We start from the raw sequence: 18606 nt of genomic DNA, 5'->3' as shown, positions 1-18606 counted from the left end.
AAACAGGCCGGGCGCTGTGGCTCATGCCTGTAATCCCAGCACTTTGGAAGGCCGAGGTGGGCAGATCACGAGGTCAGGAGATCAGGACTATCCTGGCTAACACGGTGAAACCCCATTTCTACTAAAAATACAAAACATTAGCCGGGCGTGGTGGCATGTGTCTGTAATCGCAGCTACTCAGGAGGCTGAGGCAGGAGAATCACTTGAACCCAGGAGGCAGAGGTTGCAGTGAGCCGAGATTGCGTCACTGCACTCCAGCCTGGGCGACAGAGCAAGGCTCCGTCTCAAAAAAATAAAAATAAAAATAAAATAAAGGAAAAAAATCACACCATAATAAGTTGGTACCATTTTAAACTAAGTCTTCAACCTTGCTTGTACATTAAGCATCCAGTAATCCTTTCATGGATCCCTAGTCAGCTCCAGCTCCCATTTTCATCAGTGACTATAAGATTAAAAACAAAAATACTTAGACTTATTTTTTTGGAGATGGAGTCTTGCTCTGTCACCCAGGCTGGATAGCAGTGGCACGATCCTGGCTCACTGCAACCTCCGCCTTCCAGGTTCAAACAGTTCTCCTGTCTCAGTCTCCTGAGTAACTGGGACTACAGGCAGGCACTACTATACCCAGCTAATTTTTGTATTTTTAGTAGACATGGGGTTTCACCATGTTGGCCAGACTGGTCTCGAAATCCTGACCTCAGGTGAAGCTGCCTTGGCCTCACAAAGTGCTGTGATTACAGGCATGAGCCACCGTGCCAGGCCTGCCTAGACTTATTTAGAAAGGTTTGAAGTGAAAAAAATGAACCCCCACTCCCAATTCCACCTCACTCTTAGAGGTGTTAACAGTCTGAAGTGCATCTTGCCCAATCTTTTCTGTGGGTATACAAACATATATTTATTCCCCTTTGCTCTCCAAACAAATGAAATCAAACCCTACCAGTTTTTTCAAGAATATCTTTTCACACTAGCACATATAGATTTTCCTTTTTTGAGACCGAGTTCCACTCTTGTTGCCCAGGCTGGAGTGCAATGATACAATCTTTGCTCACTGCAACCTCTGCCTTCCAGGTTCAAACAATTCTCCTGCCTCAGCCTCCCGGGTAGCTGGGATTACAGGCATGTGCCACCATGCCTTTTTTTTTTTTTTTTTTGGTAGTAGAGATGGGGCTTCACCATGTTGGTCAGGCTGGTCTCAAACTTCTGACCTCGAGTGAAGTGCTGGGATTACAGGCGTGAGCCACCGCGCCCAGCCAATTTTCCTTTAACAGCTGCATACTTTTTCACTGAATAGATATGACCATAATTCAACCTCTCTGCTACTGGACATTTAGCTTGTTTCCAGTTTCTCATTATCCCTCACAGTAGGATAGTATTCCAGCTCTCATTCCCATTTTCACTTTTGTCACAAGGATGATCTTAGTTTCACAGAGGAAGCTGAAGCTATGAAGCGTGAACTCAATTTCCCATCTCCCTATCTACACAATGATACATAACTACATCCATTCTTTTCTCTATCTCAGGAGAAGAGATCTCTCCTCTTAAGGCAGTATCTCTACCTATGTTAGCTAACATCGTCTCCTGTTTTCACAGGTCCTTCTAACAATTATCCTCTCTTGCTTTCTTTCCCTAAGCCTACATAGGTATACTTATTTATCTTCCATTTTAAGACTGTCCGTCTCCCTAGCTTCTTGAAAGAGTAGTCTATTATCTCTGTCATCACTTCCTCACCTCCCATTTATTCCTTGCCCCACTGCTGGTGAGATTACAATCTCACTACTCTGTAAAAACTGCTTTTGATCGCTCAGGTCACCAGGGACCTGCTAGTTGCCAAATCCAAACACTCTTTCTTGGGTCTGACTTTATTTTACTTTTCTGTGGTAAATATGTTGTCTTTTTCTCTTCCTTAAATCCCTTCCGTGGTTTGAGAAATATTCTTCAGGTTTTCTATTTCTGACCACCCCTAAATACTGGTCTTCACTAGGAGTCTATCCTCCATACTCTGACTCTACACATGCTTCCTGGGTGATCTCACCTACTTCCAAGATTGTACAAATCCTAAACTTTATACATACTTCAAACTTACATGCTTCAAAACTAAGCTTAGCTGTTTCCCCTACCTTCCACCCTCAACCTGTTCAGTAAATGGTATCACCATTTATCCAGTCACCCAAATCAGAAACCTAGGTTCCACTCCCTTATCTTCTATTATCCAATCAGTCACCAAGATATACCACTCATTCCATCCCTGCTGTCAATGCCCCAGTCACAGTTTAGGTCTCCAGCATCTCTTATCTGGCACCACCCCTTCTCCACTCTATTTTCATTCTGTTGCCAGAGCGACTGCTTTAAAATGAGGATTTGATCCTGAGCTTGTGATCACTATACTACATAGGTTCCCTACATTCCAGCCATCTATATGTAGTTCTACGAACATGTTGCTTCATGCTCCTAAGCATTCTGTTCCCTCTGCTTAGAATGCCCTCCCATCCCACCCCTGTGAACATCTGGTAAATTCCTTTCCACTCTTCGTGATTTTTTTTAAGAGTCTCCTCTGTGAAGCATTCTTGTTCCTACTTCGTAAAGAGTCAAGAACTTTTTCCTCTCACCACGGATTCTTGTAAATATTTATTGCAATGATCACTTTTTATTAAACTTGTTTATTTACATATCTACCTCTCATTCTAGACCTTAAGTTCCTTGCAATCAGGGACTATATCTTACTTCTCTATCAGCATCTGGCAGGCTGCTTATAAAAACAAGTGGCTTGGGCAGGCACAGTGGCTCATGCCTGTAATCCCAGCACTTTGGGAGGGCAAGGTAGGTGGATCGCTTGAGGTCAAGAGTTCTAGACCAGCCTGGCCAACATGGTAAAACCCCATCTTGGCTGGGCGCGGTGGCTCACGCCTGTAATCCCAGCACTTTGAGAGGCCAAGGCGGGCAGATCCTCTGAGGTCAGGAGTTTGAAACCAGCCTGGCCAACATGGCAAAACTCCGTCTCTACTAAAAATACAAAAATTAGCTGGGCATGATGGCAGGTGCCTGTAATCCCAGCTACAGAGGAGGCTGAGGCACAAGAATCGCTTGAACCCAGGAGGCGGAGGTTGCAGTGAGCTGAGATCGTACCACTGCACTCCAGCCTACAAACATCAGCCCAGTGTGGTGATGCGTGCCTGTAATCCCAGTTACTCAGGAGGCTGAAGCAGGAAAATCGCTTGAACCAGAGAGGTGGAGGTTGCAGTGAGCTGAGATCACACCACTGCACTCCAGCCTGGGCAACAGAGGGAGACTCCATCTAAAAAAAACAAAACAAAAATAGGTGGCATGATAAATGTTGAAATGAACCAATGAATACCATGTACTCACCCAATCCCCCAACCCAAATTCTGGAAGCCACCTTCCATTCCGCCTTCTCAACCCCCAAATGCCAAGTCCTACTCCCTAAAGATCTCTCAAATCCATCCCCCTCCTCCCCATCCCAATGCCATAGCACCAGTTTGGGCTCCATTCTCTCTTACTTGAACTAGATCCATCCAAACCAATCTCCACACTACTGCTGGAATTTTTTAAAAATTTTATTACAAAAATAATACTTGTAAAAAAATTCAAACAATACAGAAATAAAAGCACAATATCCCACCTAGCATACATAACAAACACAGAAGCCCCCTCCCCTCCAATCCCATTCCTGGGGGGTTATCATTGCAAACAGTTAGCATATATCCTTTCAGACTTTTACCTTTGCATACACAAGTATATATATAAACACATATAAATAAACACACATGGTTCTTTTACAAAAATGGGATCATATATATCTGTTGCATGATTCTTCAATTTCTTTCTTCATTCATTCATTACACAGATTTCTAAAACACAAACCTGATTATATCACTCCTCTAAGAGCTTATTTCCCATAATATAAAAATAATACACATTAACATCAAACACAAAGCTTGTGATGATATACTTCCTGCCCATCTTTCAGTCTCATCTCAGCCATTCCGGCATTAAAGGACTGGAATATAAACCACATTAAATCCTTCCTGGAACAAGGCAGGTACAAACAAACAAACAAACAAACTAGGAACACACTCTGCCATTTCTAGACTGTGGCCTTTCCCATTCATGTTACACTTTGCCTGGACTTTTCCATCTGGCAAGCTTCTACTAATTCTAAAACAATCAGCTTAAAAATTACCTCTGGGAAGACTTCCCTGACTTTTCAGACATGATTACTCCTCTATTTCCCCTATACTTTATAACTAGCTTCTTAATTGCACTTATCTCACAGTACTATGATGATTTATTAATATGTTTTGAATTCCACTTCCCCTCCCCCAACTCGATGGTGAGCTCTTTGGGTAAAAGGGATTTGTCTTATTTACCTTTGCATCTCAAGGATCTGATAGAGTGCTTATCATGAAAAGCAGATGCTCAGTAACGTATCTGTTGAGGATTTTATGATTCTAGGAACATTTACTGAGTACCTACTATGCACAGAACCATATCCTAAGCATGAAAAGAAACAGAAGACACAGTCTTTGCCCTAAGAAACTTACCATTTTCCTACCATTTCCCCTGGGGGGGAGGGACAGAAAACATTTAGGTGGCAACATTATCATTTCTGACATATAGGCTGTTTCAAAATTTGTGGTAATTTGCCTCCAATCCATTTAGGAACTGGGCATTGCATAATTAAATAAATAATAAAATAATGGGCGGTTTGTCTCACAGGTTTAAGTGTAGCACAGAGTCCACTAGAACCCAATTCTCTGTCCCAGCAGGAGGGCTCTCATCTGCTCCAGCCTGTAAATTAGAAAAGTGAGATGATACCATGCTTGGAAATTTTTTTTTTTTTTTATTGAGACGGAATCTCACTCTTTCGCCCAGGCTGGAGTGCAGTGGCGTGATCTCCACTCACTGCGACCTCTGCCTCCCGGGTTCAAGCAATTCTCCTGCCTCAGCCTCCCGAGTAGCTAGGATTACAGGCATACGCCACCACGCCTGGCTAATTTTTGTATTTTTAGTAGAGATGAGGTTTCGCCATGTTGGCCAAGCTGGTCTCGAACTTCTGACCTCAGGTGATCCACCCGCCTCGGCCTCCCAGAGTGCTGAGATTACAGGTGTGAGCCACCACGCCCGGCCGGAAATTTCCTAATACATCAAGAGGACATAAAGTTACTAGTTCTTTCATAATTTCCCCTCCTTCCCTGGGGAAAAATTATACCAAAAGCAATAAATGGAGTTAAATAAAGGAGGACACGGAAAAATAAGCTTGCTCTTTTTGGTAGTGGTAGGGGAAAGGGGGTTGCTTTATTTTAAATCAAAGGGTGACATTGCCCCAGGAAGATTAGGAGAGGTGATTTATTATCATTTACTTACTACTTTTAAAAAGGCTAAGGTGTTAGTTAATTTCATGATTTCAGAATCAGATACTGTACAAATATGAACAAATTGGGGAAAGGTGAACCACCTAGGCTGGAGAACAGGGAAGGCTGACCAAGGAGGCCCAAAGGAAGCCTCATTCATCAGAGTCCAAGTCACTGTCCCCAGCAATGGAGTGGAAATCCTCACTGTCCTCCTCGTCCTCTGACAGGTGGACCTGGCTTAGTACGCTCGGCCCAGAGCGCTGCTCTTCCTCCTCCTCATCTTCTTCCTCCTCTGATACCTCATACCCACCGATGCTGCTGAAGCTTGTGTCTTGGGTGTTCGACTTGGGATCAGGCTCCTCATAGCTCCCATAACTGAGAAGAGAAACATGTCATCTCTCAAGCTCGGACACCATCCTCTAGCTGACCATTCCCATTCTCAGTGCCACCAAAGGATCAGCCCATCTCACCTCCCCTGGACACTAAAGTGACTGGTTCTGGACTATTCTACATGTCCCTGAGAGAAAAATGACCCTGTTCAAAAACATCAACTTGCCAACGTCATATACACAAGAACCTGAATGGAAGAAACTCCCTTACACCTGAACAACACACTGTCATCTTACATGACCATAAATGCTCTGACAGCCTCATGGCTTCATCTACCACTTACAGTATCCAATTAGTCAATAGTCCTGAAGATTCTCTCTTCAATATATCTTGTCTCTATTCCCTCCTTTCCATCCCTACTCTGCCTGCCTTGGCTTAGTCCTTTGTTATCTCTGGCCTGCACTACTGAAATAAGTTGTCATGCCTCCAGTCTTGCTCTCCTCCAATTACTTCTTCACACTTCTGCCAGAGTGCTCTTTATTTTTTTGTTTGTTTGTTTATTCTTAATTTTACTTGAAAAAAAAATCACACAAGTAATGCACGTTCACTGGTTAAAAAAATTAGAATATACACCAGAAAAAAATAAAAAAAAAATCATCAATAACTCCATCATCCAGAGATAATCTTTTGGTATATTACCTTCCAAAATTTTTTGTGAACTTTAGATGCTTAAACATTTTTTTTTAATTTACAAAATTGGGATACTCTACATACTCTCCAGGAAATCTGCCCTCTTCACTAATGATTATAATGAACATCTTTCCATGTCAATAAACATAACGTCTATAGCATAATTTTAATAGCTACATGGTATTCCACATACGGCTGTAACATGACTTAACAGTCTCTCACTAGGACATTTAAGCTGTCTCCAATTATTCCACTATAAGAAACAACGCTGTCATAAAACATCCTTACACAAACATCTTGATGTTGTGTTAATTATTCCCATAAAATAATTTCCTAGATGTGGATTTTTTGGGCCAAAGGGGATGCACATTTTTAAATGTTTTTATTTATGATGATAAATAAATAAGCCTCTCTCCAAACCACCCCATTTTTATCAATCGACATTACCACCAGTAGTTTGAGAATGTCTTTTTCCTCATAGCCTTTCCAAACACTAGGCATTATCATTCACTTTAATCACCAATATGTTAGGTAAAAAAATTGTACTTTGTGGTTTTACTGCATTTATTAGGGGAGTTATTATTATTATTATTATTATTATTATTATTATTGAGACTGAGTCTTGCTCTGTCGCCAGGCTGGAATACAGTGGCACGATCTCTACTCACTGCAACCTCTGCCTCCTGGGTTCAAGCGATTCTCCTGCCTCAGCCTCCTGAGTAGCTGGGACTACAGGTGTGACCAGGCCCAGCTAATTTTTGTATTTCTAGTAGAGACAGGGTTTCACCATGTTGGCCAGGATGGTCTAGATCTCTTGACCTTGCGATCTGCCTGCCTCGGCCTCCCAAAGTGCTGGGATTATAGGCATGAGCCACCGCGCCTGGCTGGAAGTTATTTTTTCATATGATATATTGGCCGTTTACATTTCTTGTGTAAATTAGTTCATGCCTTTGCCCATTTTTCTTTTGGGGCACAGGACAATCTTTCTAAAATGTAAATCTGGTCATACTATTCTCATTCAATGACTGCCCAGAACTTTCAGGCCCTTCATGATTTGGTATTTACCTACCTCTTTAAGTCATTTCTATCACATGAATTATAGATCTTACATGGATCAATCAAAAAATCTCCAGTCACACTGAGCTACGTGTGTTCTCTAAAAGTGTTTCATGCCTGTAAAGTGTTTCATGCCTGTGTCTTCATATAGGCTCTTCCTAGTCTCTGGAATGCCCATTGCTTTCTTATTCGTTTAGCTAATTCCTATTCATACTTGGCTCAATTTCCTTCTCTAGCCAGCTCCCCTCCCTCCCCACCTCTACCCAAGTCCTAGAAAAACCCTGTGGTTGCCTAGCATAGCACTTTTCATATTACACTATGATTGCCTGTTTTACCTGTTTTAGGTTTCCTACTAGACTGATCTCCTTGAAGGAAGGAACCATATCTTAGTTGTTTTTGTACTTATGATAAATATTTGCTGAAGTAAAAAATTTTAATTTGTTTACAATGTTATTGCATATTATCTGCTTGCTGGTTAGATGTATCACAGGTACATTAAATCCAGCATGTCCAATGCCAAATCCAAATCCATTTTTTCCTCCTTTCCTGTCCCATCTAATACGTACTCTTCCTCTTTCCTCTACCAGACATCTCCATTCATTATTCATCTAACCTCCTTACCTCTTTATGTTCCTTTATTTTCCCCACTCCTGACAAGTCCCTGTTGATATCCTCATCATCTGTCCCACATTGTCCTAAGTTATACAAATTTGATGTTACTTCCTTTTCCTTAAACTGATGACTCCTATTACAGGTTAAGGTCCAAATGTCTTAGCATGCCTTTTAAAGTCCTTCACAATATAACCCCCCTTGCTACACTTCTGGAGCCTCAACTCCCCAACAACTTCCATATGCTCTGGAACATACTTTGTGTTCTATTTCTGTGTCTTTGAACACATTGTTCCACCTATAAAGATCTCCCCACCCCCTGCCATACTACCTATTAGTAAACTCCTATTAATCTTTTAAGGCCCAATTCAAATGTTCCCTTGTCTGTGAAACTTTCCCTGATAACTCCAAGCAGACTGAGACACTCCCTTCTCAGTGGTGCCTTGGCACTTTGTCTTACTTATGCTATAGCACTTATCACGTTGTATTTGTAATGATTTGTTTGTGTCAGTCTCTTCCACTAGGCTGTGAGCTCCTCAAGGGCAGGATATGTTTTGCTCCTCTGTGTATCCCCAGGGCCTAGCACAGTGCCTGGCCCTAGTAGGTGCCCAGGAAATGTTTGATGGATGAACAGTAATCTGATGCTGGGCCCCTCAACATCATAGCTGGGCACTGATGCCACAGCCCTGTAGCATGTTGCTGCCGATTACCTGATGTTGCTATCCTCCAAACCATGGGAAGCCTCCCCACCGTCTCCCTCATAGGACATCATGCTTTCTTCATTTTCCATGTCCATCCTTGTGTTCTCCTGAAGCATGCGGGGTTGTTTGGGTCTTATTCCACCAGATCCCACATCAGAGTCACTTCCACTTTCACTCAGCTGGATAGCTGTAAAAAGAGACAGATTCTGGTTCATCAGGAGTTAAGCTTGACAGATTTAACTTGATCTTTGGCTTGATCTTCCCAAACTAGCAACTCTCACACATCTACACAGGCATCTTGCCTATACTCCTCTCCTTAAATGCCTCTTATAACTGCCTAGGGTCAACAGCAGCAAGGTTTGTAGTTTAGAATCTGAATCCAAATAACAATTTCCTTTTCCATCTCATGCCAACCTATCTGTATTTTTTCTACCATCTACTCCCATACTTTTCCTTGGCCATTGCCATTAATCCACAAAATATCCCCAAACAGGATTTTTCTTAATTTTCCTTCCCTGTTGCCACATATAACACTTGATCATTCTGTTCTCATCTTTTTTTCTTTTTCTTTGGAGACAGAGTCTCACTATGTTGCCTAGGCTGTAGTGCAATGGTATGATCATGGCTCACTGCAGCCTTGAAGTCCTGGGCTCAAGTGATCCTCCTGCCTCAGCCTCCTAACTGGAACTACAGGCACTTGCCACCACACCCAGCTAATTTTTATTTATTTACTTTTTGTAGAGACAGGGTCTCGCTATGTTGCCTAGGCTGGTCTCAAACTCCTGGTCTCAAGTGTTCCTCCTACCTTGGCTTCCCAAAGTGCTGGGATTACAGGCATGAGCCACTGTGCCCAGCCTTTAACAAGTATCCAGATCAAAGCTGTTACTTAGGCACTGTCTTTTCCACTGTTGTCTTTTGTACCTCTTGCTAATGAATATGATCATCCTACGCCTGAGTGCTCAGTACTCTTAGGTCTATTAATAGGAATTCAATAAAAGAGGCAGCTTCCAATAAAAGCATATGTGGCCAAGAGCACCTATCCAGTCCAGTCCTGAGGGTGCTATAGTGAGTTATAAAGGAATAGGAGCAATGGTTGAGGCCTACCAGAGAAAGGATTGTCTCCTTCTTCATCACTCCCAGCATCTTCCTCATCATCTTCTCCTTCAGACATAAGCAAATCCTCATACAGGACACTGGCTTGAGGCTGTTGTACAGTTCCTTCCTCTTCATCTGCAAGATCACCATCTCCATCTTCACCTTCCTGAATGAGACCAGTTGGGGGTCAAAGTCCTATCAACTGACCACTTAAGAGACCAGAAGCCACCACCAGGCACACCCCCCTCCCCACCCCGCCCATCCCTCCACTTGCTGCCTCACAAGAAGTAATTATTTTTGGTGGATAGATTGTTTAGTTGGTCCCAAGGATTAAAGTTGGATTGGGGCTCACTAAGGAGACCCCCTGATATCATCTTAGGATTTGGCCTGCCCTGTACTGATGGGGCTCCTATCATATAAGGGTATAACGTAACCATAAGCTTTCTGTAAGCATACTCACTGGGGCTGGAGTCTTAGGTTTCCCATCCTCCTCCTCATCATCATACCCTTCAATATCTACATCAGAGTCTTCCTCGCCCAGCCTACCTCGGCCCTGGCGCATCTGAGTAAGGAACACAAATAGCACATCATTGAGGGACGTGCCTGTAGGAGGAGTTAACCAAGGGCTCTCACCCAGGGTGGATGCTCCTCCCTGATATCCCAGCCAATCCCACTGCTAGTGGGGGCTGTTTAGACAGCTCAAGGCATACGCATTTTCCCCCATTCTTTGGAAATCACAGCCAGAGTAAAAAACCCAAAGAACAGGAAAGGCTCTTAGTCTACTCTTACTGTATCATTACAAAGAGACTCTTCCTTTCTAACCCAAACTTTCCTTATAGCTTGTGTTGAACTCTTTGGGAAAGAAAAACCCTCCTGGGTTTTACACTTTCCGGTGAAACCCTGACTGAGAATAGCTGTAGAATTTCTGGCTCCAAACTATATCTTCTGATACCTCTAGAAAAGACCAATTTTTAAAATTTAATTTTATAAATAATTTTAATTTAAATTATATTACACATAAAGTAGGCCAATTATTTTGAACTGTCTGAGGGCAGTTGGTCACTCTAGTCACCCATCAGGCTACTCTGATGCTTCACACCCTTTTTTCATACTTGTGTCTTCCCTGAAGTTCTGCTGTGCCTGACTCTGCCCATGGGGACAGAGAGAAGATAACACCAGTCACACGACGTGCCGCCATCCCAACTTGAAATCCCATTTCTAAGCTTTCATTCCCAGGGCCAAAGGGCCCAGTCATTCTTGACATATGTCACATATCACCATCACCATCACCATTCCCCTAGCCCCACTTGCAGGCATAATACCAATCTTACAAAGAGAAAAAGAACATCCTACCTGTGTTACCTGCTTTTCTGGAGTGGCAGTGGGAATATCCAAGACAGACATATTGCTCTCATCTTGAAATACAGAGGCATCTCGAGACATACTGAGGGATGTGTTGGTATCATACAAATCAGGAGGCTGTGGCACAAAACATACAACTTAGCTTCTATCTAGGAAAGGAAAATAAATACAGATAACTCCCCTTTAAGGCATTTACTGGAGAAAAAGATCATGCAGAGCAATTCGGTTAAAGAGAAACATAGTTTGACACAGCTTTACAGACAAGTTTTTGGGACTCTTACAAATGTTGCCTATTCTAGTAGACAGGTGCCTGAAGCAGAAAGGCACCAAAGCTATGGGACAATTTTATGTCCTAACAGCCTTTCTGGTCAATAACCTAGTTTTTTTCTAAGCCTTGTCTTTTGGTTTTTAGGCCCAAGGCTTCATATCAGTGCTATTTTGATTGCTTGATTTGGAGACATCTAAGAGGAAATGGGATAAAGGAATTTCAATTCCAACAAGAGCACAGAATGCTTTGATAGTTTATGAGCCCATCAGAGGATGCTACGAAGCAAAATGGCATGGTGAAAAATCACAGGCCTTGGAGTAAAATGTCCTGGGTTTGAGTCCTGGCTCCAACACTTGCTAGTGAGTAACAAATTACTTAACATCTCTAAGCCTTGATTAACTCAACTATAAAACATGGATGATAATGTCTACCTCACAGGGTTGTTGTGAGAATTAAGAGATGTGTAAGTTCCTTACCCATGCCTGGTACTCAATAAATTATAGATCCCTTCCCTGTTTTCTGCCCTGGAAAGAACAGGGATTCAGCAAATGGACTATTCAGTGACAGGAGGGCAAGAAGGACTAGATAAAGTGCTCACAAAATAATGTAAAGTGAAAAGAGTAAGACACAAAACCATATTGATCAATTTCATTTTAAAAGTGTGTCTATAAACACAAATACATACGCTACAGATATGAAAGAAATAAAAATATTCACACTGGCTGATGTTGCTTCTGAGTGGTGGAAGTGATTACAGGTAACTTATTTCTTGTTTTTATTTTCCAGTTTTCTCTAATGAATATGTTATTTTTATCAACAGATAAAAGAGATATGTTACATTGTGTTTTTTTAAAAAGGAAACAAAACTGATTCAGAAGAGGGTTTTGGAGAAACAGAGGCAAAACAAAATTCAAAGCATTACAGAGCAGGTAAATCAGTGTGGAACAGAAGAAAGGAAAAATAAGGGGATGAAATTTCTGCAAAACCCTACAGCACAGTGCAGAAAACTGCAAAGTCAACAGTTTTAGATAAGGTGTTAAGCTGAACAGATGATGCAATCCAAGTTAGGTGGAAATAGTTGAGTGAAAATACATTATTGGGCTAGGCGCGGTGGCTCACGCCTGTAATCCCAGCACTTTGGGAAGCCGAGGCGGGCCTGAGGTCAGGAGTTTGAGACCAGCCTGACCAACATGGAGAAACCCTGTCTCTACTAAAAATACAAAATTAGCCAGGCGTAGTGGCCCATGCCTGTAAAACCAGCTATTCGGGAGGCTGAGGCAGGAGAATCACTTGAACCCAGGAGGCGGAGGTTGCGGTGAGCCAAGATTGTGCCATTGCACTCCAGCCTGGGTGACAAGAGCGAAACTCCATCTCAAAAAAAAAAAAAAAAAAAAAAAAAGAAAATACATTATTGACCACCACCATTTAGAAGTTGAAAGGTATGATTACTATCATGCTTCTTACAACCAAAATTGTATTAAGGCAGGTTACACGTTTGCAAACACACTCTAATAACATTTGAGTTTGAGAGTAGTAATGTAAGTAAAGTAAGGACAGTCACTCATGTACACCTTCCTCAGGTTAAGAGATAATGAGTTGGTTACTATCTTAAACTGTTTGTGAGTGAAGGGAATGATGAAAAGGTGAACTGGAATAATGAAGCAGTACTATCTAATCCTACTCTTCATAGGAAACCCTCTAACTGCACCAAACGACAGCTAATGCTCAAGAGAGAGAATAGCTGACAGGTTTTCCTTAGCCATTTGAGGTAGTCTGGGAGACATAGTAAAGAAAGGAAGGTGACTTTGGGGTCCACGGCTTTGATTCACCAAAGGACTAGGCTTAGGCTGTCCTAGAAATGAGCAAACCATGTGCCACTCAATGGCTAGACTCTCCTGGGGAATGATGGCTAATACCCAGGCTTTAACTTACCAGAAAGTACCTTGTGGAAGCTGTGGGCCTATTAGCAAATAGGGCCTTCCTAGGCAACATCACTCACCCAAGCCCCCTTGACCCAATCTGCCCACACACTCCAAGAGCCTTTCCTTGTTCTGGACCTTGAAGAAGTATCTGAGGGTTCTTTTATACCTGGCCCCTCAGTAACCTAGGTTGTAAGATGAAAGAGAGAGTAAAAGATAGATAGGGATAGTGCATGAACGAGATATAGAGACAGCAATAATCCAACAGAGGTCACATAGGTTGCATTATAAGTTCAGAGGGAAATCTGGATAGAATGAAAAAAAATTTTCCTGTGGGAATTGGCAGAGTTCTGCATTAAAATATTTGATTAAATTTGAAAGGGTCTCAGAGAACAGATAAAGATGTGTCAGGCAAATTAAATTAATTCATTTAATGTTTACAACAATCTTGAAAAGATTTCAGAGAAAAGGAAACTAAATGAGAGAGGTTAACTTTCCAAGATTACAAAGCTAGACAGCAGGAGAACTAAGACTCAAACCCGGGCCTGCTTTATGTCAATTCTTATGTACTTTCCACCCTACCATAGTGCCTCCAATACAGAAACCAAGCACCAGTGATATTCTATTAAGTCCTATTCTTCAAATATGCCAACCCTCTAAGAGTACAGTATGGAGGAGGAAATATACTCTTAGTGTATTTCAAGGGTTCAATTAGACCAGGAAGACTAAAAATTTCTCATTTATCCTGCTCTCTCATTCTTTTGACATGAACATTTAAGAACATTATTAATACTACCTTTCTTCATTTACTAGGAGTCAATCCAGGAAAATGGGTGACTTCTGAGCTACACTGAGATATTTCTGAGGGAATGAGTAATCAAGTGTCTGTAAGGCACAGGAACAATATGGCCCATGTCTGTAACTGAGAAGTCTACACTCTAGGGATGTTCTAGAGTCCCAAAATTCATGGATAAGAAAATTCCCAAGACCCAGAGGATGGCTGGGTCAGGGATCTGGTATTCCCAAACACTGCCTAAACAACTAAGGCCCCACCCCATTCATTCATCCCACAGCTGCCTCTTCTGGATTCAAGGCCACCAAGACCCATGGCCCTCACTCACCTTAGCCTTTGAGAAGACAAGAAAGCACACGAAAGGCATATGAAGAGGAAGGACAGAGAAGAATGGTATCTCAGTAAACGGATTTGTTAACATGCTCCCAATTTCCCAAACCAATAAGAAAACTATACGAGGAAGTACTTAGTCCTCAGACTCACCTGAGGCGTGTAGGGCCCTGGGGTCATTGGGTCCAGGCTTTCTAATTCTGCTTCCTCCAAAGCTGCTTCTTTAGCTGTACAAATATCCTTCTCAAGTTGAGTCAAATGTTCATCATACTGAGAAACAAAGAAAATAAATTCATTCAACATGTATTTTAAGTACTGGGGATACAAAAGTAAACAAAAGACAAAAATATCTATCTTCATGGAGCTTATATTCTAGTGGCAGGACACAGATAATAATCAAAATAAATTAAGCAGGGAAGGAAATATGTGATGTGGAGTTGCGGGGTGGAGAATACTACATTTTAAAATAGGATAATCAGGGAAAGCTCCTCATTAAAGGGAACAGGATTTCAAAAAGCTAGATCCCAGGGGGACCTCTTTTATTTTTTGAGACAGGGTCTTGCTGTTGCCCAGGCTAGAATGCAGAGATATGGTCATGACTCACTGCAGCCTTGACTTCCAGGCTCAAATGATTCTCCTACCTCAGATGAGTAGCTGGGACCACATGCTTGTGTACCACCAGACCCCACTAATTTTTAAATCTTTTTTTGTAGAGATGGGGTCTCCCTATGTTGCCCAGGCTTAGGACCTCCATCTTTACCACCTACCTCAGTCAATGTCTGGTAACAGACGTTCACAATCTCCTGGGCAGTCTTAGTATACTGACTCTCAGGTCCTATAAATAAAATAAGAAAGTGCCATTATCTTTGCAGACTTGTTCCAGAATTTTACATTCTGTCATCAGCAGTGTGTCCCATTATCCTAGACCAAGAAAAATCATGCCTCAGCTTTAACTTGGACTCTTGTTCTACTTTCAGAGGCAGAAAATTTCAAACATATGCAATACAACACTAACATAATGAACTCCCATGTACTCACTAGCCAGCTTCAATGAGTAACACACAGCCAATCTTGTTTCTTCAATTTTCAGACTCTTCTCAAATTGTTTTGAAGCAAATTCCAGCATCATAACAATTTTCCTCTAAAAATTGTTCAGTATGTGTTGCTAGGTTTCACCATGTTGGCCAGGCTGCTCTTGAACTCCTGGCCTTAAGTGATCCGCCCCCCTCAGCCTCCCAAAGTGCTGGGATTATAGGCATGAGCCACTGTGCCCGACCTAAGGATGCTTTTAATAAACAATTATGTCTGATAATATAATGGTGGATACATGTCATTATACATTTTCCAAAACCCACACAATGTATACCACCACCAAGAATGAACCATGGACTTGGGGTGATAATGATATGTCAATGTAGGTTCATCAACTAACACAATTAATATAACACTCTGGTGCAGGCTGTTGTTTTTATTTTGAGACAGAGTTTCACTCTGTCACCCAGGCTGGAATGCAGTGGCATGATCATGGCTCACTGTAGCCTTGAACTCCTGGGTGCAGGCATGCACCACCATGCCCATTTTTCTTTGTTTGTAGAGATGGGGGGGGGTCTCACTATGTTGCACAGGCTGGTCTTGAACTCCTGGCCTAAAGAGATCCTCTTACCTTGGCTTCCCAAAGTGCTGGGATTACAGGCGTGAGCCACAACGCCCAGCCTAGTGCAAGATGTTGATAACCGGAGAGGCTGTATGTATGTGAGGGCAGGGAGTATATGGGAACTCTCTGTAACTTCTGCTCAATTTTGCCATGAACTATAAAGCTGCTCTAAAAACAAACCAACTATATCATATCTAAAATAATGAACAATAATTCTTTAATATTATCAAATAGCCGGCCAAGATTCAAATTTCCCAAATTACTTTATAAACACTCTTTTACATTTATTTCTTTGAATCATAACCCAAAAAAGGTCCATACATTGCATTTGACTGATGTGTCTCCTTAAGACATTTTTACCTATAAGATGATTCTTAACTATATGGGTCCCCATATGGCCTTAGTTACAAGTTGCAAACTGGTGGCTTGTAGTTTTGTTTGGCTCACATAAAAAATTCGTTCAGTTTGTAAAAATGGATTGAGCTATACACCCATAATACATAAAACACTTTTCTGTATCTAAGTTATATTTCAATAGAAGGCTTTTTTGAAAAAAACTTACTTGATAACATTTAACAGCTGGGAGATTTCACATAAAAACCTAAATTGTCTGGCTTCTTTTAGAAAATTTAAAGATGTGGCCAAGACAGGGTCAGCATTCCCACAAGGCACCAATGGGCTGGGGCTGAGTAGCAGCTGTTCCTTTTAGATAAAGTATGTGTTCTCCAGGTTATCATAGTCCCTCCCAGGTCTGCTTATCTTCTGCCTAGACCCTGAAGGCATTTGAGTTTTCAATCCCTGCCTTAAATACTTAAAATGTTCTTTTAATATACGGATCATTCACTTATTTATTCGTAAGACATTTTCTTAATACTTTTTGTGTGCCAGGCATTGGAGATGATAGAAATGAGTGAGATATAGGTCATATCCTCAAGAAGTTTATAGTCTAGTACAGTGAGATAGACTATAAACAAATAGGGCAATACAATGCAATGGAGAAACGGTGGCACAAAGAAGGAAGTGGCTGATTCTGGGAGGTAAGAGGGGAAGAGGAATTAAGAAAGCCTTCACAAGAGGTGATCCCTAAATTGAACCTGCTGTTTTATCAGGATATAAAGGATAAAAAATATACCACAGGCCAGGCACAGTGGCTCAAGCCTGTAATCTCAGCACTTTGGGAGTCCGAGGTGGGGAGATCACTTGAGGCCAGAAGTTTGAGACCAGCCTGGCCAGCATGGCAAAACCCTGTCTCTACTAATAATATAAAAATTAGCTGGGCGTGGTGGTGCATGCCTGTAATCCCAGCTACTCAGGTGGCTGAGGCATGAGAATCAGTTGAACCCGGGAGGCAGAGGTTGCAGTGAGGCAAGATCACGCCACTGCACTCCAGCCTGGGCGACAGAGCAAGACTCTGTCTCAAAAAAAAAAAAAGTCTCTTCCAGGTAAAACCTCTTACAAGTATAGGTCATTTATTCTTTAAAATATGTAAAATATGTAAAATAAAGTTGTATCCTCACAGAAACTGCCTGTGCCAAACACAAACAAAAAAGAAAAGTCAATTGTCAAGATATTTAGAGCTGGGTGTGGTGGCTCACGCCTGTAATCCCAGAACTTTGGGTGGCTGGGCAGGATGATCACTTGAGCTCAGGAGTTCAAGACCAGCCTGGGCAATATGGCGAAACTCTGTCTATACAAATAATACAAAAATTAGCTGGGCATTATGGCGTGCACCTGTAGTCCCAGCTACTCAGGAGGCTGAGGCAAGAGGATCGGTTGAGCCCAGGAGGTTGAGACTGCAGTGAGCCATGATCGCGCCACTGCACTCCAGCCTGAGTGACAGAGCAAGACTCCATCTCAGAAAGACAAAAAAAGAAAACAGAAATGTTGCTGGAGAAAATAGGCTGCATACAGGTTACAGGCCTCCTTCACCAAACCTGTACAACAGTAGTTCCTTACAGTATACAGTATAGGCTCTTCTACCTATATGGACCTGCCTCATGGCTAAAACCCCAGCCTATAAATTAGGAATTCAGCCTTTATTCTACTTTAGTTTCGAAACTTAAACATGAACTAACCTCTCAATATCTCAATTCCCTCACTTTATAATACAAGGAAAAATTAGTTTTATACGCTCGTGAAGTTTCTCTCTTACTTTAATCCATTTTGAAAATGGGACCTCTTCCTTACCCATTTTCTTTGCAACACATCACTCTAAGAAATTTCCACTAATGGCTGGGCGCAGTGGCTCATGCCTGTAATCCCAGCACTTTGGGAGGCCGAGGCGGGCGGATCACCTGAGGTCAGGAGTTTGAGACCAGCCTGACCAACATGGAGAAACCCCGTCTCTACTAAAAATACGAAATTAGGCTGGGCACAGTGTCTCACGCCTGTAATCCCAGCACTTTGGGAGGCCCAGGTGGGCGGATCACC

General features: G+C 42.0%; 1 protein-coding gene across 1 annotated transcript in view; it reads right to left on the bottom strand.

Annotated features, from left to right (window-relative positions):
- Positions 1–3306: 3306 nt before the first annotated feature.
- The window catches only part of TAF1 (TATA-box binding protein associated factor 1), a 100904-nt gene continuing 85604 nt past the window's right edge, over positions 3307–18606 (bottom strand). Inside the window, exons 30-36 of the mRNA XM_058441323.1 lie at positions 15561–15663; positions 15290–15357; positions 14676–14792; positions 11204–11329; positions 9860–10016; positions 8765–8942; positions 3307–5744 (exon numbers count right to left, since the gene is read on the bottom strand). Coding sequence (XP_058297306.1) covers positions 5522–5744; positions 8765–8942; positions 9860–10016; positions 11204–11329; positions 14676–14792; positions 15290–15357; positions 15561–15663 — 972 coding nt within the window. The 3' untranslated portion in view covers positions 3307–5521. The remainder of the gene's footprint in view (positions 5745–8764; positions 8943–9859; positions 10017–11203; positions 11330–14675; positions 14793–15289; positions 15358–15560; positions 15664–18606) is intronic.

Source organism: Hylobates moloch, unplaced genomic scaffold (genome assembly GCF_009828535.3).
Source record: "Hylobates moloch isolate HMO894 unplaced genomic scaffold, HMol_V3 SCAFFOLD_7, whole genome shotgun sequence".
Classification (NCBI taxonomy): domain Eukaryota; kingdom Metazoa; phylum Chordata; class Mammalia; order Primates; family Hylobatidae; genus Hylobates; species Hylobates moloch.
The sequence above is the reverse complement of the archived record's forward strand: the minus strand, read 5'-3'. Positions and strand labels throughout refer to the sequence as shown.